Source organism: Podospora anserina, chromosome 7, assembly GCF_000226545.1.
Source record: "Podospora anserina S mat+ genomic DNA chromosome 7, supercontig 1".
Taxonomy (NCBI): domain Eukaryota; kingdom Fungi; phylum Ascomycota; class Sordariomycetes; order Sordariales; family Podosporaceae; genus Podospora; species Podospora anserina.
Window position 1 is genome coordinate 1,888,589 of NW_001914854.1, and position 26,384 is coordinate 1,914,972.

The following is a 26,384-nucleotide window of genomic DNA, read 5'->3' on the forward strand; positions in this document are numbered from 1 at the left end:
TATGGCATGGCACCCTTTAATAGCGATGAACAGTTTTGTGAGGCTATTCCCAACCACCCAACCTGCGTTTACATGAAACGTTGGAAATTGGGTGCGGCCCAGCTGGTTCTGCCAAGACCGAATCCCTGGTCTTGAGAGCGCTGACCGCCTTTAAAGTGTAGTGATTCTGCCGACATGGCCAAGGCGGAAGCTCCAAACAGGGGCTGTTTCCCAGCGAACTGCCACCAGGTCCACCACTAGCAACAACATCGATGACTAAGCAGATCCGCCCTCAGACACCACCGACGACATCATCTCGGAGAAGTACAATAGCACTGTCCAGTTATTCTATCAGAACACTCTTGTAGAATATTTAGCTTCAAAATTCTTCTCTCAGCACCATTTCTCCTCCTGCGCAGCACATCTTGCTTCAGCTACCCGCTAGGTTTCCAGCGACCCCGAGCAAACACCAAGTCAAGATGTCTACAATCACGCCCAATGCACTCCAAAGCGAGCGACCCCCCACTATCCCCAATTCTTTCAATGCCAATCAGCCACCCACTATCCGTCTCTACCCTCTCTCAAACTACACGTTCGGTGTCAAGGAGACCCAGCCTGAGGAGGACCCCAGTGTGATCGCCCGACTCGAGCGCCTGAACGACCACTACGAGAAACATGGAATGCGCCGGACTTGCGAAGGCATCCTGGTGTGCCACGAGCACAACCACCCACACATTCTAATGCTCCAGATTGCCAATGCTTTCTTCAAGCTGCCTGGCGACTACCTCCATCCCGAAGATGACGAGATTGAGGGATTCAAGCGCCGCCTCGATGAGCGCCTTGCACCAGTCGGCAGCCTGGGCGAAGGCAACAAGGCCGCCGACTGGGAAATTGGCGACTGCCTTGCGCAGTGGTGGCGCCCCAACACCGAGACCTTCATGTACCCTTTCGTCCCTGCCCATATCACACGGCCCAAGGAGTGCAAGAAGCTCTACTTGATCCAGCTTCCTGAGACCAGTAAGTCCCCTCTTCCAGTTTTTATCTTTCAACTATGCTAATGTTTTCCCATCAGAAGTCCTCTCCGTTCCCAAGAACATGAAACTCCTCGCCGTGCCCCTATTCGAGCTCTACGACAACACCCAGCGCTACGGACCCCAACTTTCTGCCATCCCCCACTTGCTCAGCAGATACAACTTTGAGTTTGTCAACGAGGACGGGGAGGTTGTCGCTCAGACTCCTACTGCCGGCCAAGAGAACCACGCCTCCAAGACTCGGGTTCTGGCTGGTGGCAACGAGGATGTTGACATGAAGACTGATGAGGACCAGAAGTGGGATGAGAAGAAACAGGAGAATGGCGCCAATTAGCTCTCTAGTGTCTTCTCAACTCTTTCTTCTTGACCTGTCTTCTTCAGTCAAAAGCAGCGAGATAAGCCTGCGACTACTTTTCTTGAGTTTCTGCCACTCATGCGCACTACACATAAAACGGGATGGAAGGGAATGGGTTAGCGGATCTGGGGTTTGCTTTGTGCCTTTCTTCTTTTCGAGAGAGCAGGCGTCAGGTGGAGTTTGGACGGCGTTTAACAGGTCAGGCAGATACCAGCGGATCATGGTTAAGACATTTTACATTGTTCTTGTTTGCTCTTTTGGGTTGTTGCCGGTGTCCATGTGAAATGTCTGGGAGAGACGGTTACCACAGATTTAGCGTGGCTTGCTGATGAGAGCTGGCCTTTTACGACATTGACGCCCCTCTATCGGCAACCCGAGCCTGCTTTGTGGCTGCATACATGTAAAAGCTTCCTCCCTACCAGGCTCAGTTATCATAGAAGGTGGGAGAGGGCAGCTTCGATGTGGAAACACAAGCACGCCACACGCATTATCAGAGATTTGCGCAGTGACCAAGGTGATGACAGGGGGCGCTATCTTGATAGGTTGGCCCGACTACCTATCTCTTTTTGTTTCGAGGAATGCATGCTAAGTTGGCTATTGCAGGGCAGACAAATGGCAAAAGCAATGGTGGTATCATTTCGCGAAGTTGCGAGCTGGATGGCCAGTCAAGGAACGCTTCAACAGCGAGAGGCGATGGGCGTAGAAGTTGACTTGTGGTGGTCGAGGTATTTCAAGTCATTATCCAAGGCCAAAAAGACCAAACACGTCGTCACCATCTACACCGCACAGGAAAACAGAGCCTGCGACGAAATATCGGGTCTCTAAAAGATAGTCACCACGCCTCTCAATCATCTTCCAGGATCTCTCGACCATCTGTGAAGGCCTATCAATATATATTTAAAGTCTATCCACTGTCTCCAAAGGTGTGCCAACCATCTTCAAGGTTGGCATCTTCAAAACCTACTGCCTAGGTATCCTCCAAAACGTATTGATTACCTTGTAAGTCCTTGACTCTTGTCGCAGTCTCTATTTTCCTGTCCATATCATGCTATCTAGGGCAGCCAATTTTAGGTTGCGAACGATATCAAAACGAATCTCGTGAGTTCCTCGTGCCGAAATATGTGGCGTAGAGATAGGCAGTGATCAAAAAGTTTGAACTTCTTTCCCCACAAACACAAACCCGGACAACCATTAGGTCCGCTGCAGCACGATGTCTACCGCCAGCCATTCAACGCAATCTGTGGCGCCGTGGTCGAATACGATAGAGAGCTAGCCGTTGCAAGCCCCAAAGATTACTGACCCAATCTAGAACCCACGGCGAAGTGGACAAGCACAGTTTCGCTTTCATGTTCTGTATTTGATCAGAAATCCACTGGAACAACGTCCCTCGGCCAAATGTTTCGATTCGGCGCCATTATTTCACATAGAAAAAAGCGGCTATCACTCAGGGAAGACACCAACCTTCGAACGTTGGTTGGTACCACCGATCAGATCACCTACGCCAAAGTCTGATTGACACACAGCAAAGCCTTCAGCCCCAGCAGAAGCTCACAATGCCCACCATCTGTCAAGCCAACGCCTTCTGCGATGCCATAATCGAGTACCACGCTGCTCGGGTAGCCCCGGCTCGTCAAAAGTGGATAAAGGACGGTGGAAGCGCCCTCCCCCTATACTGCGGAATGTGTTTTATTTCGTCACTTGCAATGAGAGAGTTAATACCACCATAGGTACCAAAGAGTGTTGGGAAGAGTACGTTTATCACGGACTTGAAGCTTGGAAATGGATGAAGGTGAGGAGGATGAACAAGAGGTAGATGGTTGGCTGGGGCAGCTATGTGATTATGTCAAGTACATATAACTCACGAAAGAGTGAACAGTGGGGTGAGTTGACTATTCTGAAGGAACACCCCTACCTTTCACACCTTTCACAAAGGGGCTTTGTTACCTTTGGCAGACCTCCCACATCACCCACGATTGCCTGCAATTGTCAAACATAACAGAAGATGAGATCAAACCATCCATTCCAACAGCATAAGACACACAAACATCATGATTCCCACCGCCACCCACTTCATCTCACTCTGCGATGCCATGATCGAGAACCACACTGACCAACAAGCCGAGTCAGAGCGCAAGGCTGAAGAGAATCGAGAGGATCCGGGTGAGATTGAACGGCTTATCAGAAGACAACTCAATCTCGAGCCGATACCCAGAAGGTTGTTAAATCCATCCTTCGCTTTCAGGAACGCACACTAACCAGAGTACTGCAGGGACAGAGAATATGAGAGCAATGCCCTCTACCACTGGGGCGAACGCATAAAGTGGAGTGTCATATGGAGTGATCTCGATCCAGGGTATTGGAGCTCATCTCAGCTATTTCTGGGGGAAGCCAAATAATTAAAAGAAATTAAAAAAGTATTTATCCGTATGCCGTTGTGGTGTCAAGGTGAGATATATTGGAGATGTGGTGTGGGTGGTAGTAAGCCGAAGACGGCTACTTACATGAAGCCATCCCCAACTTCACCGGAATGTACCTACACAAAAGAAAACCTCTCTCTATTTAGTATCAGACCTATTAAAAACATGGCCAACAACTATCTAACAACCACTGTCAACAAAACACACAGCATCACATCAAAATGCTCACCCCCAGCCAATTCAACGCCCTCTGCGACGCCATGATCGAATACCACACCGACCAAGAAGCCATATCCGAGCGCAAGGCCGACGAGTTACGGCAAATATTGTGGAACTGGGCCCCTATTGGAACAATGAGGTCGCAAGACCTACCCGAGTATGTATCTTGCTATCCCTTGCTCATCTGGAAACCCGCACTAGAGAAACAGCATCTTCGCAGAGACACAGAATATGACAACGACGCTCTTTACCACTGGGCCGAGCTCACAGAGTGGAGAATCTTGCGGCAAGAACCCCCACCGAACCACTGGGAACACACTTCGAGATGTGGATGAACAATGGTCTGCTATTCTTAATGAACCCGCTACTTGTGGGGCAATGTTGGGTGGCCACGAGTGAACGGTGAACAGCGATGGAATCTTTGTCGAAACTCAATCCCTTCCTCCGGTTGGTGTGCTGTTCAATAAGAAGGACGTATCTCTCAACAAGGTACTGAAAAAACTCATCGTTATTATGCAATCCACTGTAGTCTGATACCATTTACCTCAGCCTAAGATGATCTTGCAACTGAGTAATGAAAAAGATTGTGGAACCTGAGGAGCATTTGGATGTACCTGCCTAAAGGGTGTTAAAAAACGACCATTTCTCCCATTTATACGGGGCAAAGCCATCCTTTATTTGTATAGAGTCTGTACTATTTTCATAGAGATTTTATGTTTAATTTATGGAGACCTTGTTTTTAAATTCTGAAGACTTTGGGTTTTGTTGGTGAAGATTTAATATTCGCTTTTTCAAGACTTAAGCTCTCGTGTATGTAGCGAGTTGGGATATTGCTCATAATCTTAATAACAAAGTGCACAATATATACTTTCTCAAATCCCAGCTGCGTTCACTAACGTCCAAGTATCGTTTACGAACGTCAAAACACAAGACTCAGCAGCGTTTACAAACCCCATCTCCAATCAAAGCTCGGATCGAGTTTGGATGATATGTTTCTGGGTATGTTTGACCATACAAAATCCCAAAATTTAGCAATGAGACTTGTTAAACAACCAGCCATTTCCCCCCAAGGCACACACTGCATAACACATAAAATCTTCACAGATCGAGCACAAAGACTTCACAAATATCCAAGGACATAAAACTTTCACAAATGGGAGAACAAAGTCTTTACAAATAGAGCATAAACTCGCTCATAATTAGGTACCAGACTACCACTTTCTAGTTGTTTGTACAATATATCCTCAATCCCTATGCCCATCCCACATATTTTCCGCTTGCCTCCCTCCTTCCCCAGTGGTATCATTATGTATATTCTGTATGCAATCTTTTGTGTGCCTTATCAACGTTCCAAGTGCACACCTCTTTCCCCCCTTAAAACCCCCCTCAAACCAGACCATCCTGTCCATCCAGACCGGCTTTTGATGCTGAAAAATGTATTCAATCCATGATATAACCATGAATGTACGCCATGACCATGCAATGCTATGCTTTTTGCCATGCTTGTGATGACCCAACTCCCCAAATATTCCCTCCTTTTTGGTATCCTCCTCTCCAAAATCCTTCTTCTCACTTCTCCAAATCAAATTCCGTGCTGAAAAATCATCAAACCGCTTCCTCCGGATGCTGTTGCCACTGTGATGATGTAGCAAACATGTCCATGAATCCTATCCTCCTCTTTCTATGTGAGATAACGGCTATATGTGGGAAAATGCCAACTGAACGTCAAAATACTGAGAGATCTCTCCCTTTCGCCATGATTTGGTGGGGTGATCTATGCCTCTCAGGACTGTATGACCCGAGGGCGACGGCTCCTCAAGCCATATGAGTGAGCCGGTTGCGTCGACGTAGGAGCAACAGGCGAGGCCTGTCCTGGGGGAGGAGACGGCTCCCTACGAGGCCGCGGAAGCAGAGAAGGTCTCAGGGGCTCAAGTATCGACCCATCCTCCGAGGAGGGAGTCTTCTCGGCCGGCACCTTAAGCTTAATCATCGTCTTCTTCTTTATTGGCTCGGCCTCTGGCTCTTCTGCTGGCTTCACCTCCGCAGAGGGAGTCTTCTTGACCGGCGACTTGAGCTTGATGATCGTTTTCTTCTTGACGGGCTCGACCTTTACCTCTTCCTCGGAAGGGGTCTTGCTTAGCTGCCGAAGTATAATCTTTGACGATGGCTTCTTATCTTCCTCCGGAGAGGGTGTCTTGCTAGACCACCGAATTATAATCTTCGGTGAACGCCGTGGTTCCTCAGGAATGGTCTCCAAAGTCTGCTTGATACACGGCAGGGTGGAACGGAGGCTGGATTCCATGACCGACACACCTTTGCCGGCATCCTCTACCCCTGTGTTGACCTTTGATGGGCCCCTTTCGCCACGTTGTATCCCTTGGTCGATGGAGAAAACGCCTGTCATACCGGCAGGAACACCTCTCTTCGACGACTGTGAGGCGTGAACATCAGCCAGATGGGCTTCCGCGGCGGGTGTTCTCCGGGTTCTCTTGAAGGTTCTCTCTTCGTTGACAATCTCGCTGACGCGCTTGTTCGTCTTCGTCTCACCTTCAAATCGCGCCTTCTAGGCGGATTCGTCAGCGTTTGGCGGGTTAGCGTTGGCATCGCCGCGGGAGGAGCTCGGCTTGGGGCCCTTGCGGATGTTTTGGTGAGTCCATCCACGAATCTGTGTTGGACCACTTCTAGGGGGAGCTTCTACAGCAGAATAGTCCTTGATAGCCTCACGATAGTCGAACTGTACAGTACGCAGCTCTTGCCCGTTGGCCGAGTAGGTCATACGATGAGGTGGCGTCGGCGCAGGTTCTAGCTTGCGGTATTTAGACGACGCTGCTGAACCGGCAGCGGAAGCAGGGGGAGGGGCCGAGGCAGAGGAGCTTCCAGGTCGAGAGTGAGATGACTGCATGGGAGGTTGAGTAGCAGCGGGAAGAATAGGGGCATGAACACCCGGCGCCGGAGCTGGTGCGATCGGTGTATGATAGGGTGGCGAGACTGGATATGCAGTCGAGGGGCTAGGAGGGCGAGGTGCGAGCTGTTGCGTGCCAGGCGGGCCAGCCATGGGTGGTGCCTGGAGAGGTCCAGGACCAGGAGCGGGCATCAGAGGCTGTAGATGGTGCTGAGGCTCCGGTACGGAATAGCCGTTATGAAAAGGACGACTAGGCCCGACTGGGTAAAAGGCGCCGCTGTTCGTCATCACCATGCTACCGTGTTGAGGAACTGGACTATGCTGCTCAGGAGGGGGCGGGCTGTCGTTCAATAGGCTGCGCATAGGACGTAAGGCTGGTAAGCCTACACCTTGCCCTTGGGGTGCAAACGGTGTCCTACCGCCAGAAAGTTGGCTAGCCGGGTAGTCTTGTGGCGGGGCAGGTGGTGGAGGGTATACCGGCGACTGGGGATTCAGTGCCGTACGGAGAAAATCTCCTCTGGCCGGCTCACTGGCATAGTGACCGGGCATACTCAGCCCATGGTAGCCCTCAGACATCGGTGGACCATGGTACTCCTCGGGCGGCGGAGGATACTCACTGGGCTGGTAGTCAACGTGCGAACCATACTGGCGATGGTCGCGTGCCAGACCATCGACCTGCATCGGATTGTAAATCCGAGGGTCGATGTGAGCCGTTGCCTCATGTTCTCGGATCGCAATGTGTGCGAGAACATCCAGGCCAGTGGTATCCTCCGGGACCGAGGAGTTGTCGAACCCGAGCGCGTCCCGCACCGCGTCGTACGGTTTGGAAGCGGCGCTCTTCACCGTTCGAGCAGCTTCTTCCTCACGCTCGCGCGCGAGGTCTCGCGCCTCGTCGTCCTCCAGAACCGCCGCAGCACGGAGCATGTCATCGGCGAACTGGCCAAAGCCAGCCGCCTGCTCCAGCGTGGACTCGGGCTCGGGCTCGGGCGCGGGAGTGGGTGGCGCCGGCGAGGGCTGGTACACCGTGTTGGGGTCCATGCCCCTCGCCGCCAGCTCCTCTCGCCGCAACCCTTCAATCTCCTCCGCTGACGGAGTGATCTCCTCCTCCTCAACTCCTTCTTGCTCACAAATATGACTGAGCAAGGCCGAGAACTTTTTCTTCCCTTCCAGCTTTGCCTCGAGCTTGCTGAAGGCTCGGTCGGCTTTCGCAGCTGGGATGGTCCGAGACGCGTGGATAAGCTCCCCATTTGGGGGAACCAGCACGACCGGTTTCCATGGGTCGACGACAGGTTTGGGCGACTCTTGGAGATTGGTGGAGGAGGGCAAAAAGATGCCGTACTTTGGGTGAAGATTGTGTTTCTTCACCTCGGCTTCAGGAAGCTCGCCAGCAGCCTCAGTGGAATCCCAAATTCCCACACGACGGTCGATGAACATGTAGTTGGAGTTGGGCTTCTGCCAATATTTGCCGCGACGAGCTTTGGTGGCGCCCTTCTCAGCAGAGTTGGTCGAATCGCGGAAACCAATATCGAGATCGTCCCACTCAAAAAGGTTTGGTACCATGATGCGGTTATTGGGGTTCTCAGCCTTGTTATTGCGGCGTACAATGAGGCGAACGCCGTACTCATCCGGGTCGAGAGCTCCGCGCGGAAGGGGCAGTTCGGGTCCGTCGGCGGGGTTGGGCTCGGCGGAAGTTCGGCGCTGCCCGCGCACCTCAGCAATGTCTCCGGCAGGCTCGGGCAGCGGCGTGGCAGCATTGGAGGCGGAATCTGGTGGAGTGGCGACAGTATCTTCGAGCGCTTCAGCTGCACCCAAAAGGCCAGCCGTGTGGCGTGGCAACTGACGCATGGCATCTTCGTCCTTGGCGGTTTGAAGGAGCTTCGAAGCTGGCTGACCGTCTGGTTGGCCATCGGCTTTTCTTTTCAAAGACTCCAGGGGCATGGTGGGCGGCTTGACCATAAGATCTCTAAGCTTAGTACCAGGGAAGGGGACTTCAACACCATCGCGTTCCTCATGAAAGACTCCTTGGGCATCTCTCTCGGCCATTGTGATGGACTTATAGGTGTAGCTCTCGTCACGTGGCGGAGGATACTAGTCATGGTTAGAAAAATATGAACAGAGGTGAGCGCAAGAAAGGAAACATACATCGACGGGAAGTTTGAGGTTGTATTGGTGTTCGAAACGGTCGAGCTGTTGAAGAAGCTCACCGAGACGCTCCTCCTGCATCTCTTCCACCTGGCGCTAAACATATCTGTTAGTGAATGCTGTGTGTATGGAAGTAAAGATGAAAACTTACGGCATATGAAGCTCTGGCTGCTTCGACCTCGCCTTCATAAACACGCTGGGCCATCTGACGGCTCATCTCGAGAATTCGATCATTCTGGCTGAGCGTGTCTTCGTATCGCTGCTTCAGGAACTTTTGAGCGACGTCGAATTCGGGTACTCTCTCAACGACACCAGGGTCTTCAAGAAGCTGATTGATCGACCTGTCGGCGATCTCTTGGGCTGCTGGCTTGACTAACTTGGAGAGCACGCCCCAGGCCTGCTTCAGCTCCTGCGCTCTCTCGTGGGCAGCTTGTACTTTGCTGTCCTCATAAAGTTTCTGACGACGACCGCGACCGGCGGGAGCTTTCGGTTGTGATGACTTGCCACCACGACCTCTGCCTCCGCGGGAGCCGCCACGACCGCGGCCTCCACGAGCTCGGGTACTGGTTGGGGCGGCGCGGGTGGAAGTCGAAGGTTGCTGTGGGATGATATCAGACATGGTGTCTTCAGCCTCTAGGGCATCGGCAACAGAGGAGAAGCTCTGCTGCAAGTTCATGTTGTTGACGGATTTGGATGGCATCTCATGAATGACGAGTTTCCGTTGTATGGGAGTCGAGGTAAAAGAAGTAGGTGTGGGAAAAGAGAGAGTTGGGTGAGAATTTGTAATGGGCGATGCCAGGTGTGAGCGGTGCTGCTCAATGTCCATTGCTCTCCATTCGGCAACTGTAAACAATAGCAGGTGAATACCTGAGCTCTGACCACCGGTGCTGGGTGAATATGGGAGGATGAGTCGTATATAAATGAACAATAGCAAATGTCGTCAATCGGCGGTGCAAGTCGGTCGATGACAGACCAAAGCTTGCTCCGTGTAGATGTAAAAACCGGGAGGCCGGGGGAAAGCCAAGCAGCCGTGATGCAAAAGACGAAAAAAAACCTGTCGATGTCGAAAGATCAAAGACTTCTCCAGATGATGATTCCCTCGATCCAAGTATAAGAGGGCAGGACGAAGGTTATCCAGTGTGTCACCAGATGTAGGCAGTTTGGTTGGTTTGTGGCTTTTGGTCAAGCAGCTGTGGCGGGTGTGAGTGAAGAAAGGGTTGGCAGAGTCGCTCTCTTGGTGCAAACTGCTTGCAGCAGCGGCTCAGGGTAGGGTACCAGCGAGGGTCAAGTAATGACAGCGGCGCAGTGGCGACACACCAGGTAAGAGAAGGGGAAAATATAATCAGAAGAAAGCTGAGAGACAAGAGATTCTGATGCAATTGCTGCTGGCCGTCTGGAACCAGGGACGCGGCCGTGAAGTCGTGGCTGGTGTTGTCCTTCACCTGTAAAGGATGGGAATAATAGACAGTGGACCACGAAGCAGGCCTGTGCTGAGCGTGCTGCATTTCCAGAGCACACTGAGCCCGCACTGTGTCCGCTGGAGGCCAAGCCAAAAGGGAGTCCAGCCTTGGGTTGCTCCACCGAGGCTTAACCGACGAAACAGCCAATCACAGCGCCGCATTGACTTCCCAATCAGGAACTAGTCGCAACCGTTCACAACAGCTTACAAAAATTGGTCGTATGTCTTTGCAAACTCTCTCGATGCTAGGGGCTACAAGTGTGTAGTGAATATTCAGAGGGGTATCTGGTAGCTGCTAGCTCCGATAAGATCTGGGGACTGTCTCGTCATCAACCCCCGGCATCGTGGCGCGGACGGGAGGAGGACTTCGACTGCAAAAATCAAATTCTGCAACGGGCCACGTTGGTGTCAGTGCTCTGACAGCTGCAACAGCCTCGCCCGAAGATGTTTATGCGTTTCTACAGAGTGTGAATGTGGCATATGCTATAATGCCATTGGTTCAGGCACCAAGGCGGTGAAATATTGCCCAGAAACACAGTTGTACCACATTGAACTGGCAGCCCGCCCTGATCCCGAGATTGAATGAGCTGTCAATGACATTGCGGCCCAGCAGCCTGTCTGGCATCTGCACATCACCTGGTCTGCGTCGGCTCCTCTGACGCACATATCAGTCTCGGACCTCGCTTTCCTGTGAGTTCCCCGACGTCCGGGTGCCCGGTGAGTATTGGCTGCTTGCTGAATTTGAAATGACCAAATCCCCATTGCCGGGTTCGCCGTTGAAGAGCGCGGGCCAGTGGATCCGGCTGCTTCAAGGGCGCTCCCGTCACTCACGAGAACGGCGACCACTCACAGATACATACGGATCTTCAAATAGATTTCAATCTGATTTATTAAGCATATCTCTCGGCCATTGATTAAACTCACGATCTACTTCGTACCTATGTCTTCCATATCTCAAGTCCTGTTGCCAGCATTTCCTCAAACCAGGGCCGGCAAAATGGACAAAGGGGTTCTGCGGAGCCCCAAAACGGGCAAACCCACTTTTCAAGCAGCTTCCGGGGCCGGCTTGGCGCTAAGAGCCCAGTGCAACCCCACTGCCGCGCGCCTGTGCGGCTGGAACCATGCCGCTTGCCTGCCGGGACCCAGCCTTTTTTTCTGCCATCCATCATCTCCTCCGTCTCCCGGCAGATCGCCGAGTCGCCCCGTTACGTCCGTCCACCTCCGGCCCGATATCGACTACGACAGCTTCTGAATCCCATCCAACGACTTTTTATATCCCAAAGAAACTGAATCTCAGCTCACAAATGGCTAAGAAACGCGGCCGCCTCCAAGAGGCCCTCAAATCAGCCATCTCCCAGCAAAAACAAAAACCATCTCAACCTCAAGGTCCCCCCTCCAAGAAACAGAAAACCTCCCAAAATCGCCCCCAACAACAACAATCCAATAAACCCAAGAAAAAACACCATCAACCCTCCCAATCCGCCCCCATCATCCCCTTTACCCCAACCGACACCATCCTCCTCCTAGGCGAAGCCGACCTCTCCTTCTCCGCCTCCCTATCCTCCCACCACAAATGCACCGCCCTAACCTCCACCGTCTTCGAACCCTCCCTCCCCGCCCTCCAAGAAAAATACCCCCACGTCGACAAAAACATCTCCCTCCTCCTATCCCCCCCAAACGCCCACCCAAACTCCCCACCAAACAACAACAAACTCCTCTACAACATCGACGCCACCAAACTCTCCCTCAAATCCCAATCCTTCTCCCGCATAATCTTCAACTTTCCCCACATCGGCGGCAAGTCAAAAGATGTCAACCGACAAGTGAGAGCGAATCAGGAGATGATGGTTGGTTTTTTCCGCCGGGCTCTACTTCATTTGGCGCCAAGGGGAAAGATTATCGTCACGTTGTTTGAGGGGGAGCCGTATACCTTGTGGAATATCCGTGACCTGGCGCGACATGCCGGGTTGGAGGTGGAGAGGAGTTTCAGGTTTCAGGCGGGGGCGTACCCGGGTTATGCGCATGCTAGGACGTTGGGGGTGGTGAGGAACAAGAAGACGGGGGAGGTGAGCGAGAGGGCTTGGAAGGGGGAGAGGAGGGAGAGCAGGAGTTTTGTTTTTGTGAGGAAGGGGGAGGGGGAGAAAGCTGGACCAGGGCAGGGGAAGAATAGGAAGCAGGAGGGGGAGAAGCCTGGACAAGGGCAGGGGAAGAAAAGGAAGCAGGAGGAGGAGGAGAGTGAGGAAGAGGAGGAGGAGGAGGAGTTTGAGGGGTGGGGGGAAAGCGGTGAGGAGGAGGTGGAGGAGGAGGAGGATGTTGATGAGGAGGATGAAGGGTCGTCCGGTGATGAAGTCGATGGTGATGAAAAAGAAGATGGAGATGAAGCCAGTGATGATGAGACAGCACCAAAAGAAACCCAGGGTTAAGGTCGACACGGTGGTTGTTTCACTGATCTTGAAAATCTCAAGATGGAAGGGAGAACATCTTTATTGACACTACAGAAACCATGTCGTCACTACAATCCTCCTCGCTCACCACTGCCCCGTTGCGAAGTCTCCCACCCCACCATCCCAAAACCACCCTTGAGTTGGGACCTAGCAGTAATCACTGTGATAAGCACCACCATTGATGCACCCGCTAGTCCGGCAAAAGGCCTGGAAAATGATGTTTCCATCACTCTTGCAAAAGAACAAGGAGTTATTGACATGGGCAGAATCACTCGGCTGGCCAGAGCCCTGGAGAGCCTCGATGATTTGGTCATAGTAGTTGCCTACACGAAGGCGATATGTTAGCTGTCTCATCAGGTAATGAAGAAGCTAGGTTATGGTCACTGACCCTTGTTGAGCAGTCCGCGTCCGCAGTACATCAGGCTACCCTTGCAGTTTTTGGCAAGAGCGGCCGGGGCCATGGTGAGGGCGATAAAGGGAGACGGCGGTGGTGAATTTGACCATTTTGACAGTGGTTGAAGCGGTATAAAGCGGTAGTGTTTGGTATATAGCCTAAGAAGATGTGATGGTTGAGGTTGGATTGATGATGAGAATACTGGAAGTTTGCGGGGCGTTTTCACACGCTATTTATTCTCACCTCGAAGGATTTTGTCGCTGCGGCATTCAAGATCTGAGTTTACACTCTTGATCATATGTCGACTCAGATTCAAGTCATGTTGATTGGTGTTGGTGAGCTCCGCGGACCCGAGTTGAAAGGGTCAGCATTTGCAAGGGAATGAGGCTATTCCCGAGGTCGGTACTACCATCGCCTCACAGAGCTGGCGGGTAGTTGAAAATCTGAGCATCAGAACATGAAATGAAGCGCAGCATATCAAATCACCCGGAGCCCAGGGCCAATATAACAACAGGCTGAGCAATGTACTCGGCTTCAATCTGGCTTCGAACACACATGAGGCAACAAACTTTCGAGGACCGAATACATGAGTAAATCTCATTTCCCAACTTTCTCAGAGTCCTTATTCGCTTTATTTATGTGAAAATTATGCGCCCTGCTGTGACGGTGAAGGAGATGAAGGAAATCCATGGACCATCAGAAATGAGCTTTCACTTCGACCTCTCAAGTCCGTCAGGTCACTACTCTTCTTCCGTTTGTCTATTGTTACCAGGGAAAACCTCGAGTTTGCCACTCTTTTGATCGAGTCTTTCGGGTCGATATCTTTTTTGTACAATACCCAGAGGACGGACAACTCATAAATCAAGAGCAGACTTTCATCTCATTGCACATTGAGCTCTACTGTCCTCAGTTCGCTCTTTCCAAGACAAGTCAACTCGGCCTCCTGTCACATGCTTTATGCCGTGCACAGTTCTTCAAAAAAGACGTCATCTCATTTAGAATTAGAGTATGTGAAACGACAGCATACCACGTTACATAACCTTTGCCATCCAGAGGCTAGCTAACATCGGCCAGCGCGATGTTTACATCTGCACAAACCATCCACACACACGCCCCCATTCATCACAGCCTGCCTCAAAAGTGCACTTTTCAAGCGAGCCGAAACAGCTCAGCCATGATCTAGGTATCAAGTACAAGTTGATTCCTCCGCCTCAAAAGTCTTCAAGTCCAAGTTTGTACCTCGTCATGCAGCCCCCAGACTAGCTCACATGCAAGCACCCGTTTGCTCCCTGCACCTCCTTCCACGTCCGGCTCACCGGCTTCAAAATTCCCCCGTTCTTGCGACAGGATTTGCTCAACTTCCTGTGTGTCCCCGGCTCCCATCCCCGTCTTGGCTTTGTCAAGTTTTTCTCCCTAGAGGCAAGCCACATCAAAATTCCAGCAACCAGGAAACTCTCACCCGCACTTTCCACACCATCACTTACATGAAATACGCCTCGCGATATATTTTGTTTAATCTTACTACTTCCCCAAACCAACTGGGTTTCTTCAAGAGTGGGGGTCAGATTCGTCTGTCTCTTCAAGCTCGGTGCACAACCTTAGGTAGTTTCTCCTTTCTTCTTCTTTCCCCATAACCAAAGAACCAGAGTCTGCATGCCTTCGGAATAACCTCCCTACTTACACTCAAACTTTCTGCAGCAACCGACCTCGCCCCAGGCAAAAAAAGAAAAAGAAGAAAAAAACTATCAGATCGTACGATGAGCCTCCCGCCTCTGCATCTCATGAAAACACACACTCCCAACGCCGCCCGCCCCCCTTCGTATCTGTTGCTTGCCTCTTGCCTCTTGCCTCTTGCCTAGTCAGAAGATAGATCACATCTCTGAACTCATAAATAACAACTCTCACCCCACCCCCTGTGTCATATCATGTTTCCTTCCGCCAGGCCTCGGCCGAGCCCCCGAAAAATCGGACATGCCTTACCTATCATTCAGCTTGGATGTTGAACCGGAGAAGCTCAAACCGAGGTTCCCTAGGTAAGCCCCCATCTAAGCCCCCCACACAGAGAACGGTTAGGAGCAGGATGCATATGCGATCCCGGAAGATAGAGTACGCAAAATATGCAAAGGCTTTTCATCCTTATCCAGTGCTTTCATCAACTTCTCCTCGACCCTTCCAGGCACACACACACACACCACACTGGAAGTGTTTTTCGGACCGAGAGAGGGGCCGAGATGCTATACTACCCTCCTACAAATATGCGTGATTCTACTTTGCTTCTTTGATAATGTTATTCTAGGCATGTGAGTTGGTAGGCAGGGAGGGTTACGATCGATCGACATACATCTTGATGATCCACGAGCCTTCAAAACCGGGGGAAGGTGATAGCCGGGGAGAGACATAAATGTCATCTGGGAAAGTTGAGATAAGAAGCTACCATGATGATCACCCCCAACTGGGTAACCTGAAAGGAAAAGAAAGGATGGTTCTGCATACAGGCAAACCCCCCAGCCCCCTTCAAACGTTGAATCACACCCCCCTTTTCAGACCAATCCCCGTCCCTTACCCACCTCTTTGTCAAGCCTCAAGTCAATTACACCAGTGGTGAAACACCACCACAAAGGAATCCCACATCATCAACACCACCACCATCTTTAACCCCCTTCCACCACCACCCTCACCCCTTACTTCGTATAACCTCTCTCTCTCAAAGAAACCGTAAACAAGAACAACAGGCTATCAATAACACCCAAACCCTTCCCTACCAAGCAACTACCCAAGCAGTCAGCCCTCCCAACCCCACCCCAACATTATCCCAGCCAAAACCCCACCCAAAAGTAAACAAAGAAAACCCCCCCCCACCCCCCCCCCCACCTTTAAAATATCACACGTCACATTACGGCCCCCCCCCTCTTTTTTTCATTTTGCCCGCACTCCACATATCTTCCCAGCTTTGTACAACCAGTCTCAATACCAGTTGAAATTTCCCAAAGACCATCCATGCATGACCAAGCCAAAACCGCTGTGGGCAAAATAACTACTAGCTCTGTAAATAAAACCAACACAAGATAGCATCATCCTGAACCACGCATGAAAAGATACCTAGGCAATCAAAATTCCTCTAAAGATAGCTTGTAGGTTTTCAAGATAGTTTGTAATTCTTTAAAAGATAATCTGTATGCCTTTAAAAGAGATATTTCACTCTCTATCATTACGCCTTTTCTGCCTGACAGAACCGGTTATTCTTGTCCATGGCATGCCAGCAGGTCAATGAGTTCTGCCTGGCCTTCCGCACCAAGCATCCCACAAGATGTCAACAGTGGATAGCCACCAACACTCTTTAGACTCCCACTCTCAACAGAACTCTCTTTATTCAACTAACTCACACTACCCTTATTAACCCCCCTCCCCCTCTCTCCCCTCCCCTAAACTATCCCATTGCACAAAGCCAAAAACAAACAAACACACAAATCGACACACTTGTGAGAAAATGTCCCTTATCCACCCCATAGCAAGAAGAAGAAGAAGAAGAAGAAGAAGAAGAAAACAAGATTTCATAACAGCCATAAACAATTCCCCCCCAATGCAAAAGGTCCCAACACTAAGCCCCCCATCCCCCATGTCAAGAGCCCCTTTGAACAGACGGGAATTTATTACCGAGAAAGAAAAAAGTGCAACAGACCAGCATCAGAATACCCAAGGAAAGAAACAAACTCATGCAAAAAGATCGATCCCCTCTATCCAATCCACCCGACTGCTCACCCGGAGCAAGCGATGTTACTTTGCGCCTTAACCGCAAAAAACTGATAGAAGGCAAAGGACAAAATTCGCTGTTGCTGAACCCCCAAGAAAGCTGCAAACCCAAACTGTGCTCCTGAATGTAAAAAAGAAAATGGCAGTCATCAATCTGTAGCGCCACGCTCAAGAAGAGAAAACCCGAATCAACCCAATCAACCCACTTCACCCATCTCCTGTGCTGTTGTCCACATCAGTCTCCGTTTTGCCTGTCAAGATACCCAAAAGCAGTCAACCACCCATTTGTGCAAAGTTGTTGTTATTGTTGTTGTGCATCCCCTAACCCCCACCTATCGTCCCATGGCTACTGTGACCCGTCTCTGGGAAATCTCCCCGTCGGCGATAGGTAACTGTTATTACGATATAGAGTGTGAGAACCCGGCAGCGTCTCATATCCCGACGTCAAATAGGATTGGGGCTGCAAAGACGGGGCTTGCTCATGAGTCGGATAACCGTGCGATGTATGTGCCGGTTGCGCTTGCGTGTATGTATACATCCCCGACGCCGTCGTCTGAGCCGCCGGATTGTGTTGCCACTGAGTCGGATACAGCGTCGCCGGTCCGGTCGATCCTCCAAAATCGGCAGCAGATCCGTACATGGCTCGGCGGCTGTTGTCAACCTCTTGCATTGGACTGGCCAGATGAGGTGGCCCGCCAACCGTCAGGGAAACTCCTTCCACATAGTTTTGCTGTGTTGGTGCCAAATCGGTATGCACGATTGCGGGACCGGGATGAGCATTGCGCATCGCCATGTCGCTTCCGTAGCTCTGGACAGACATGGTTCGGGCGATGGGGTCCGGGGCATCACCGGTATCCTCCTCACGCTTGACCCGCTCGTATTCGGCCTCATCCCCATCGTCGTCGTCGTCCTCGGGCTCGTGGTTGTCCGCCGTCACGAAGATTTGGGTGGTGGGGTCTGCAGGACATGTTAATCATCAGAAACTCAGTGCCTCAGTTTGCTCAGCACTCACCTATCTCACCCCTCTTGAGCTTCTCCTCCGCCTTTGCTACCTTAAACGCCTCCTTGAGCCACAGTTTCTTCTTCATGTTCTCCCCCGAGGCATTGAAGAAAGAGGCGGCAGCATCCATAGCAGCCTCCTCCAGCTTGGCCACAGTCAGATGTTGCGACCGAATGTCCTCGTGTTGCTTATGATTCGGCTCAGTAAGCATGCGGAGGATATGGGTCAGCAGGTGCACACGCTCTATTCAAAATATTAGCAACCTGGCGTTCTTTCAGATTCAGATACCCAAGAGTATGATGGTACACAGACCTTCTTTCTTGATGTGATCCGGTTCCTTGTGCCTCAGAAGCACTCTGTTAGGACCATAGTCATTTGGCCACCACCTTGGTGCCGCCTCTTGACCCTTTGTATAAGGATGGTTCGTCTGCTTTTTGGGCTCCATGAGCTTCACAAAGGCCTTGGCGATGCACCGGCAGAGGATCTGGTGACAGAGCCGAAAACGACGTTCATAAAAGGCCCGCACAACATCCGAATCTCCAATCATGATGGTGGTCTTCCTCGACCCGGCAGTGACGGTAGCCACCTCCTCCTCCTCCAACGACCGTGGTGCTCTGGCCCGTCGTGGGCGTTTCCTGCGTTGGGAGGCAGCGCCATGATCAAACTCGTCATGATCATATCCTCTGTCGTGACGACCGTATGGGCCTACAGCATGCGCATAATAGAGATCATTACCAGGATAATCTCCCTGAAGAGGGCCAGTCTCTCCTGCAATCGTGTTAGCATACATCGGAATGAAAGATGACATGGATGAGGTTCCGTACTTGATGCGTGTGGGGGTATTCCTTGCTGATACTGCAGGAAGATGTTCATGTGGAACATCCTGCTAGCATCTACCGCATCGACATTCTCTGGACCGGAAAAAAAAGCGTGCTCGCCATTCTCGAGGGTAACTGCAAGAAAGAAGTTCTTGTGGTTGATGTGGCAGACTTCTCGCAACGCTCTGCCAACTGTCTGCAACACTGTTAGTTCCTGTTTTCAGGAAGAGAGGAGATGAGATTCAGTTCTAGACACGTACTGCAGGAGGCACTGTCCTGACAGAATCTGGTGCCAGGTAACGGCCATCCCCTGGAGCCGGCATCAGACCGGCTCTTTCTGGTTGCCACGCTTGCCTTGGATGAGCAGGTCGGGGATAGACATGGCTGTGAGTATTAACCATGATTGCGGTGAGTCGACTTGAGCTCAAAGTTGTGATGGTGCTAGGTGAGGTTGGAGGTGTTACAGTGCTGGAATCAGATGGGTCTGGGGGGCTTCACGCTGATATATCCGTTGGCACCCAATCACTTGTGCCCAGGGGGGGGTAGGGGGGGGGGGGGGTGGTCAGACAGCCTTTGTTGGATGGTTGTGATAGCGACAGAGCCTGAAGGTGAAGGAACCCTTGCTAGTGTTTAGCAGAGAGAGGAGGCTTGTCAAGACGCCGTCAACTTATTGCAGGCGAGCAGACGTTGGTCAACGGTGCCAAAGGTTAGGGAAGCCACGGGTATTCCTGATGATCGGATGGAACGGAAGGCAACGTGCTGGTGGCCGAGATGGAGACGGGAGGGGGACCAAACAGCCAGAGTCCCTGGGTAGTCCAATGACAGCTCTGATGGGAACAGTAATGGCTGGGCCACAAAGAAGGTCGATGGCTGCTTGTCAGGGAGCAATTTCAGTGCTGTTTGCGATATTGATGCTGGAGGTGGAGACACTGGGGTGCTGGTCTCAAACACAAGTGTGAGATTGGGGCTGCGAACTCCTGGGTGGGAGATGGACCACGGTCAGTCTTTGTTGTCTGCAAGTCGCATGAGACACTCTGGTGGTCAGGACTCACCAGTCAACGGCGGTTCTCTTCCGTCTAATATCCACCAGTGGCTGGACCCTCAACGTAGCTGATGTGGGTGCAGGATGCTGATGTCAATGTGGAGGTGAGAAGGTGCGTGCATGTGGGTGTGTGGGTAAAAACAAAAGTGTATATAGTGTGTAGAAATACGTATGTATGCGGGTAAGGAGGGCGCCCCCTGCCTTTCAAGAAGCTGGTCCTGAATCCAGCCTGGATCCTTGGGCGCAAGGAACCTCGAAAAAGCAGCGGCTAACGACAAGCAGAACACGAAAAGGTGGCGGGAGCAGGCCGGCCTAGACGGAACAGACAGTGGTTTTGAAAATTCCCAACACGGTGGTTCCTGAAGACGATAGTCCTGACGATCGTGGGGGAGAGCGCAAGAAATGGCAGATCGAGTGCATGCAGAAATGTATGCAATAAGCAGCTGTCACTCTGCTGCCGAGCTGGTGATCACCACGAGCAGGGCCGAGCCTAGAGGCTTGGTGTTGGAGGTGACTGGCTCCGCTCTTGTTGAAGAGCGTGTGGGTGGTGAGGGCTAGTGTGTGTATGGTGAGAGAGTTCCGGTGGTGTCAGAGGAACAGTCAGTATGTCGAGTTGGGCTTGTCGTGGGTTCATGCAGGTGTCGAAACAATGCTAGACCAGAGAGAGAGTGCTTCCCAAAAAGGAGGCAGGAGACGGGGGAGGAAAATATAGAAGGGATCGACCGCTTGTCACACAGAAAAAAACAGTTAACAGCTACAAATTTCTGGGCATTTGATTTGAGGCTTCGAATCGGTAGGCTGTTGGGGTTGGGACCACAGACGGCAGCACAGAGGGCGAGAGAGTACGACAGCGGACAAACGAGTGGGTGATTGTTCGACTCGATAGCCAGTTTGAACTTGGCAGCCCAACTGCAGGGTGGCCAGGCACTGCAGGACGGACTGCAGCGGCAGCGGGCTTTGCTCTCAAGGCGACTCGATTGGGACCTTGGGAGTGTCGGGTCGCACTGTAGTTGCATGTATATCGGGAGCGTGCAGCGGGGTCTGGGAGAGACGACGACGGTGGTGGTGGTGGGGGTGGTGGTGGTGGTGGTGGTGAGGGGGTGTGCCAAACGCCGACGATTCAGCCATGGCCTCAGCCAGCATGGGTCCATGTTGCAAGACAGCCCCCCAGCCCGTGTTCGACTTTACTCTTGCTGTCCACCAGGCGGCAACACCGTTATTACGATGCGATAAGTGCCACGGGAGCTTGACCTCTCTGTGATCTGTGGCACCTAAGTAAACATGTACTGATTAAGGGCCTGATACATTCCATATACCTCATGTCCTACCTTCTTGACATGATGGCAGAGGCCGTGGTGATATCGCAATGTATGCTGCCCCTGGCAGTCCTAAATCTCGCAGAGCAACCAACACGAGGGACGGCCGACTGTCGGCACAGTTGTAGGAGCACTGTATTCGTACTGTTAGGTGCTGGCCTGGTGAGGAGAGAGGTGAGACAAAATGATGAGGCGTCAGCCGTCGAGCTGCTCCTGGATACCTGGTAAAGGTCCAAGCTCCTCAAGCTCCTCAAGCTTCCGCCAGGTTAGGTAGATCCCGTCCCTGTGGGGCCGGGGCCGGGGTTAGCTACGGGGGTCCACCGACTGCGGGAGTTCGCGATTTCCTGGATCCCGGAAACAGCTTCCCAAAGAAGGCGCGACAGCTTCGGCGAGGTGGAGTCGTCGAGAGCACGAGCCAATTGTCTGATGAAAGTGTCAAAAGTTTATCATGACAGATGATGCCCTCTTCTATGCTGTGCTCTGCTCCTCAGGCAGATACCGAGATGCCCAAACGATTTGACGCGCATTGCCAAGGACACAGTCATCCTGCCAGTGGATATGGGGCGATGATCAATACCTCGGTATGCTCCTTGTTGTGCACAATCTAAGATCTCCATCTCCGCCAACAGATGCCCAACTCTGCTCTCCCTCACGAAGCAGGCTAGAGCATTAATCATCGCTTAGGTGACCTGCCCAACTGCTGCCATGCTGCGGCCAGAGATGCACGCAGTAAGCAGCAAGATGGATGGGGAAATCAAGGGATGCACTTGTCGCCGAATTCTGCTCTTTCTGCATTGTTGCGCTTCCAGGTTGTCAGGCTTTTGATGTGACGCTGCTGATTCGACTCGACCGGTCTCCGCCAACCGCTGTGTACCGTACCCGAGCATAGCCTAATGGTGCATTTTCAGGCCAAACACCTTCTATCATCAGAAATCAATTGCCCAGTGACAACTGGGCAAAAAATAACATATAACCGCATCGATGCCAGAGCTGCAATTGCACCAGGAGAGTGCGTGCTGACCACACCACACTCAACCGTTGGGCAGCACCTACCTCTAACGCAATCGAGCAACTTTGGAAGGAACACCCGAGACGGGAACAACCAGGGCACCTCACCAAAGACAGGAACAACAGGAGAAAGGCAGGAGCACCTTACTTCATGGAGAGAGAGAGAGGAAGCTACCCCCACTACCTCGACTTTTATAACTGCCATCTATCTGCTGCCTTATCTTTTCCCGTCGTTACATTTCCTTATCAAAGGGGAATATTCCTGCTGGGTCAGACTTGCAACCAGTGCAACTGCCGGTTTTCTGATTACCTAATCATGGCCTCGACGAGTCTCCGGCTCTGGCCAACTTCACCACTTCTTCGTCTCCTCATATCTCACTTCTAACCTGCTGTCAGATGCGCGGTACCAGATTGCCGGAACGGCCCTTGCCCACCCGTCCGCCGTCTCTGGTCAACTTGACGAAAACCGCATTTGACAGCATTGGCCGACAATCTCTGCTGTTTCTTGCCAATTCTTGCGGGGTCGGTTTACCTCTTTGGAGGACATGGTGCTACAGTTGGTTCTCACCACGCCCAGCCGCCAGGATTCCTCGGTGGAAATGAAACCACTCTCTCGGGACCAGCATTCGGACGTCCATCGTTGACCTCATCGTTTTCTGACCGCCAGACGCCATCATTTCTTTTGGGCATGGAATCTCGCTGGCTCGTCGTGGATTTCCACAGCTCTCAGAAAGGAGAAATGTCCTCCGATCCTGGCTGGCATTGACTGCCTGCCAACCACCTGCGATTACCCCCCCCTCCATACAGGCTCCTTTGCAGCACATCTCGGGCAGTCTGCCCTATCAGACGCCACCAGATCAGCCAGGCCACAGTTTGTGGCTTCCCCTCCTCTTGAAACAGCAACCGCCGTCAACCAACATGTCTTGCTGTCGTCGCATGCATTGGGCACAGATACAGACTGTACATGCTGGTCATCACCAAAGCCAAGCCTCCCGGTCCAGATCTCGACAGGTCCCTATGTTTCTTCGTCCAACCACATCTTGCCCAAGTCAACCAATCAGCGGCATGAAAAGCAGCCCTTTCCCCCCAGGTTTTGACAGCCACAGACTAGGGGTGGCCCAAGCGGCCAGAGGATAAGTTACACAAACAAACTTGTAGCGGACCGACGTGTTTCTATGGCTATTCCCCTTTCTGTTTCTCTTGCATGGTGAGAAATGCCACGGCGATCCAACTGGCTATGAATCAGCCTGACGGCGGAAATGGCGCGCACAAACAAGACGGTGGCTGGCAAGCCTTTTTCGACCATCATCAATCACCACTGGTTAGTGCAACTGGGCTGTTACCGAGTTGGTGGTAACCTCCGTAACCTCTCGGAGGAAAACACCACGGAAAATCATTGCTTCCGACAGCGAAGGATCCAGCCTTCCAGCCAACACTAGAAGGATCATTTTTGGCAGGCGAAGTGTCAGAAGCAGCCAGAGCGGGCGCGGCTGGAAATATGTATCTGGCTCTGACATCAGGGCTTCAGACAGCTGGCGTCTTACTCGCGAGATGGTGTGCTATCGACCTCCCAACCTGGGGAGGAGGTTGGCCCAACATGGTAGTCCGTAGCCGTCTTGTCCCAGCTGGTTCCGAGGTTTCAGCATTGGAGCACCTGTTGGTTGCGTCCATACCACGACCGCAACGCTCACCACGATGGTTCACAGTGCTGACGCTGCGCTCATGCATCTCCTGGCTGGTTCCACAACGCAGGGCACATCGATAGCCACGGCAAGCGTACCCTTCGCAACTTGCAACACCAACACCAGGCATTGCTACAAGAGTCCGAACCTCTCGGTCTTTGATGCGCACCAACGACCTTTGCATAGCTCCTTCACTAGTAGACGCCGAACAAGCTAGATCAACATCGCCAACAACGCAGCACGCAGCAAAAGGTCTTGTCAACGATTTGTTTTCCTGATAAGCTCATCGGTTCGACTTGGATGAGACACGAGAGGGTCTAACTGAGAGCAGCTTACGACTTCCGACGCCAGTCGTCTTGATCATCGCCCGCCTCTTTGCTCGGTTGCAACGCGCACTGTCAAGTATGTACATCCAGGCATATCACGACAGCTATGCCTAGGATCACCTTGTCCTCGATGGCCAACCCCTTTTTGTGCTCCCACAGCACGCTTTCAACTCGACGGTAGCCTGGGCACCTGTGTAACCCACCCCAAAGGGCAATTCAACGTACCGCCTAATCTTCGAGTCTGGGTCCGTCCATTGTGAATATCTCAACCACTCATCCGTCCCTCCTATTTTCCCGATGTCTGCTGTGCTACAAACCCAGTCGGCGTGTCCTGTCCATCTGGTGTTGATTGCCGAAGGAAACTGTATGAGGCCTTATCCCCGCACCTGTGACTGCCTGCGTGATCAGCAGCTCATGGCCGTTTAAATGGCAATGATGTTGGGGCTATCCATGCCCACGTAACACAACCGCTGCGTGTGCGTCGTGTCAAGCCATTTTTTCTAAACATGCATCGATGAGGCATCTGTCAGGGCACGAAACGAGGGGAACGGTCACAATCGATTTACAAGACGACAAAATCAAGGCATATCCACACCTTGTCAGATCATACCGGCTCGCGTCCCATGCGAGGATAGTCCACACGCCGACCACGATTGAATCCCTTATCAAGAAGGACATGTCTTTTATTAGCTTGGTTTGACTGAAAACCAATCATCTCATCACTACCCTCCATCCCATCATGGCCTCCACCGCAGCCGCACGCATGTACACACCACGACCCTTACACAAAGAACTCCAGATTTCCGTGTTGATACTACACTGGAAGGGCCTATCCTTTCCACTTTTGTGTGTCGTAGTCGACGCAACCTAACGCTTACTTTTTTTCCCCAAGAGCATGGTGTACACTTTTGCCAGGAAACCAAGGAGAGAGTCTCGCCTTGTCGATGAGACGGCCATCTTGTTGATATTCATGATATTCAACGGCCATATCAATCAGGAACAGCTTTTTTTCTTTCGTGTAGCATCCAGCTCGCTTAACTGTCCTCCCAAGGTTAATCCAAACAAGATCCTTGCAGGCCGTTCTTGTGTGATTTTTTGGGGTTCGTTACAACATGGCACCAACAGAAGCTCATCACCCCCTGCCTATCCCGCTTTGTCAACCACACCCACAGCCTTTTTGATTAATGGGTTTTTTCGGAGTATCGGGATACACGGCAGGAAGGATAGGTCACGAGATTGCTCACGGGGGTCTGGGGTGTGACTGGACAGTGTGTGGTTCTGCTCTGACCGCACACCATCTTTTTTGGGAGGGAGTGTGCGGCGGTGTACAACACCTTCTGATGTCTGCGTACGCAAAAAAGCTGTGAGATTTGAGGTACGGATGGGTAAAGGCGGGTTACTGGTTTGGGGGATTCCGGTTTTTATTGCTGACGTTTATTTGGTTATCAGCAATGTCTGTTTTCATATCTCGATCGATAAGCTTGATGTCTTTTGGGAAACGGACGGTGCTGACCGCTTCCTCGTTTGAGTCTTTTTGTTTCTTAGAACGCGTCGCCAACAAGGAAGCAAACGATAGGCGAGACGAAACGAGCAAAAGGGCCGCGATTAGAAGGTATGTTGCTGTGGACAGAATAGATGGCGCTATCCTTTTGGGCATAATGAATATCCTTCAAGATGTATTTTTTTTCTAATAATTACTCGGCAGTACCAGTTATCTTGTCCACGACGACATGGGAAGGTAAAGCAGAGCAAGGCAAGGGATGGAAATCCTTCGCGGGGTACCACCACCACCAACTCAAGATTGAAACGAACCAACAAGGGTGCCCAAACAGAAAGGAGGCTTGCATCGAACCGGTCTGTCGGTCTCGATGTTCTCCACATTTTATTTCTGTTTTGAGGATGAAAAGTGACATGATCTGACGATGATGGTGGGCTTCAGTCCATGCAGATAGATAGATGCTGGCAGCACCGCCGACCTGGTGACTGGTTGGGGATACGATCTGGGGGGATATGCACCGTCGGCAAGTTTCTACATGAGAAGGAAGGGTGCTAAATTAGACGGCACCATTGAAACAGGAAAGAGCAAAAGGAAAAAGAATC

The 26,384-nt window shown here is 51.8% G+C and overlaps 6 protein-coding genes across 6 annotated transcripts, besides 1 other annotated feature; 2 read left to right on the plus strand and 4 right to left on the minus strand.

The window, feature by feature from the left end:
* Positions 1 to 458: 458 nt before the first annotated feature.
* Positions 459 to 1,344, plus strand: PODANS_7_7250 (uncharacterized protein; the record flags this gene model as incomplete). Its single annotated transcript, XM_001908048.1, has 2 exons — positions 459 to 996; positions 1,052 to 1,344. 2 exons carry the CDS (start codon positions 459 to 461, stop codon positions 1,342 to 1,344), a joined length of 831 nt encoding a protein of 276 aa, XP_001908083.1.
* Positions 596 to 807: a repeat region (rgion duplique sur le chromosome 5).
* A 5,220-nt stretch (positions 1,345 to 6,564) lies between the features above and the next one.
* Positions 6,565 to 8,946, minus strand: PODANS_7_7260 (uncharacterized protein; the record flags this gene model as incomplete). The annotated part of the gene is made up of 1 exon (XM_001908049.1): positions 6,565 to 8,946. The coding sequence occupies one exon, from the start codon at positions 8,944 to 8,946 to the stop codon at positions 6,565 to 6,567; it is 2,382 nt and encodes a 793-aa protein (XP_001908084.1).
* Positions 8,947 to 9,154: 208 nt separating this feature from the next.
* On the minus strand, positions 9,155 to 9,871 carry PODANS_7_7270 (uncharacterized protein; the record flags this gene model as incomplete). The annotated part of the gene is made up of 1 exon (XM_001908050.1): positions 9,155 to 9,871. The coding sequence occupies one exon, from the start codon at positions 9,869 to 9,871 to the stop codon at positions 9,155 to 9,157; it is 717 nt and encodes a 238-aa protein (XP_001908085.1).
* A 1,754-nt stretch (positions 9,872 to 11,625) lies between these two features.
* Positions 11,626 to 12,927, plus strand: PODANS_7_7280 (uncharacterized protein; the record flags this gene model as incomplete). The annotated part of the gene is made up of 1 exon (XM_001908051.1): positions 11,626 to 12,927. One exon carries the CDS (start codon positions 11,626 to 11,628, stop codon positions 12,925 to 12,927), a length of 1,302 nt encoding a protein of 433 aa, XP_001908086.1.
* A 168-nt stretch (positions 12,928 to 13,095) lies between these two features.
* Positions 13,096 to 13,611, minus strand: PODANS_7_7290 (uncharacterized protein; the record flags this gene model as incomplete). The annotated part of the gene is made up of 3 exons (XM_001908052.1): positions 13,096 to 13,271; positions 13,337 to 13,500; positions 13,586 to 13,611. 3 exons carry the CDS (start codon positions 13,609 to 13,611, stop codon positions 13,096 to 13,098), a joined length of 366 nt encoding a protein of 121 aa, XP_001908087.1.
* A 3,827-nt stretch (positions 13,612 to 17,438) lies between these two features.
* Positions 17,439 to 19,311, minus strand: PODANS_7_7300 (uncharacterized protein; the record flags this gene model as incomplete). Its single annotated transcript, XM_001908053.1, has 5 exons — positions 17,439 to 18,049; positions 18,105 to 18,335; positions 18,405 to 18,860; positions 18,917 to 19,106; positions 19,171 to 19,311. The coding sequence occupies 5 exons, from the start codon at positions 19,309 to 19,311 to the stop codon at positions 17,439 to 17,441; spliced, it is 1,629 nt and encodes a 542-aa protein (XP_001908088.1).
* Between the last annotated feature and the right edge of the window lie 7,073 nt (positions 19,312 to 26,384).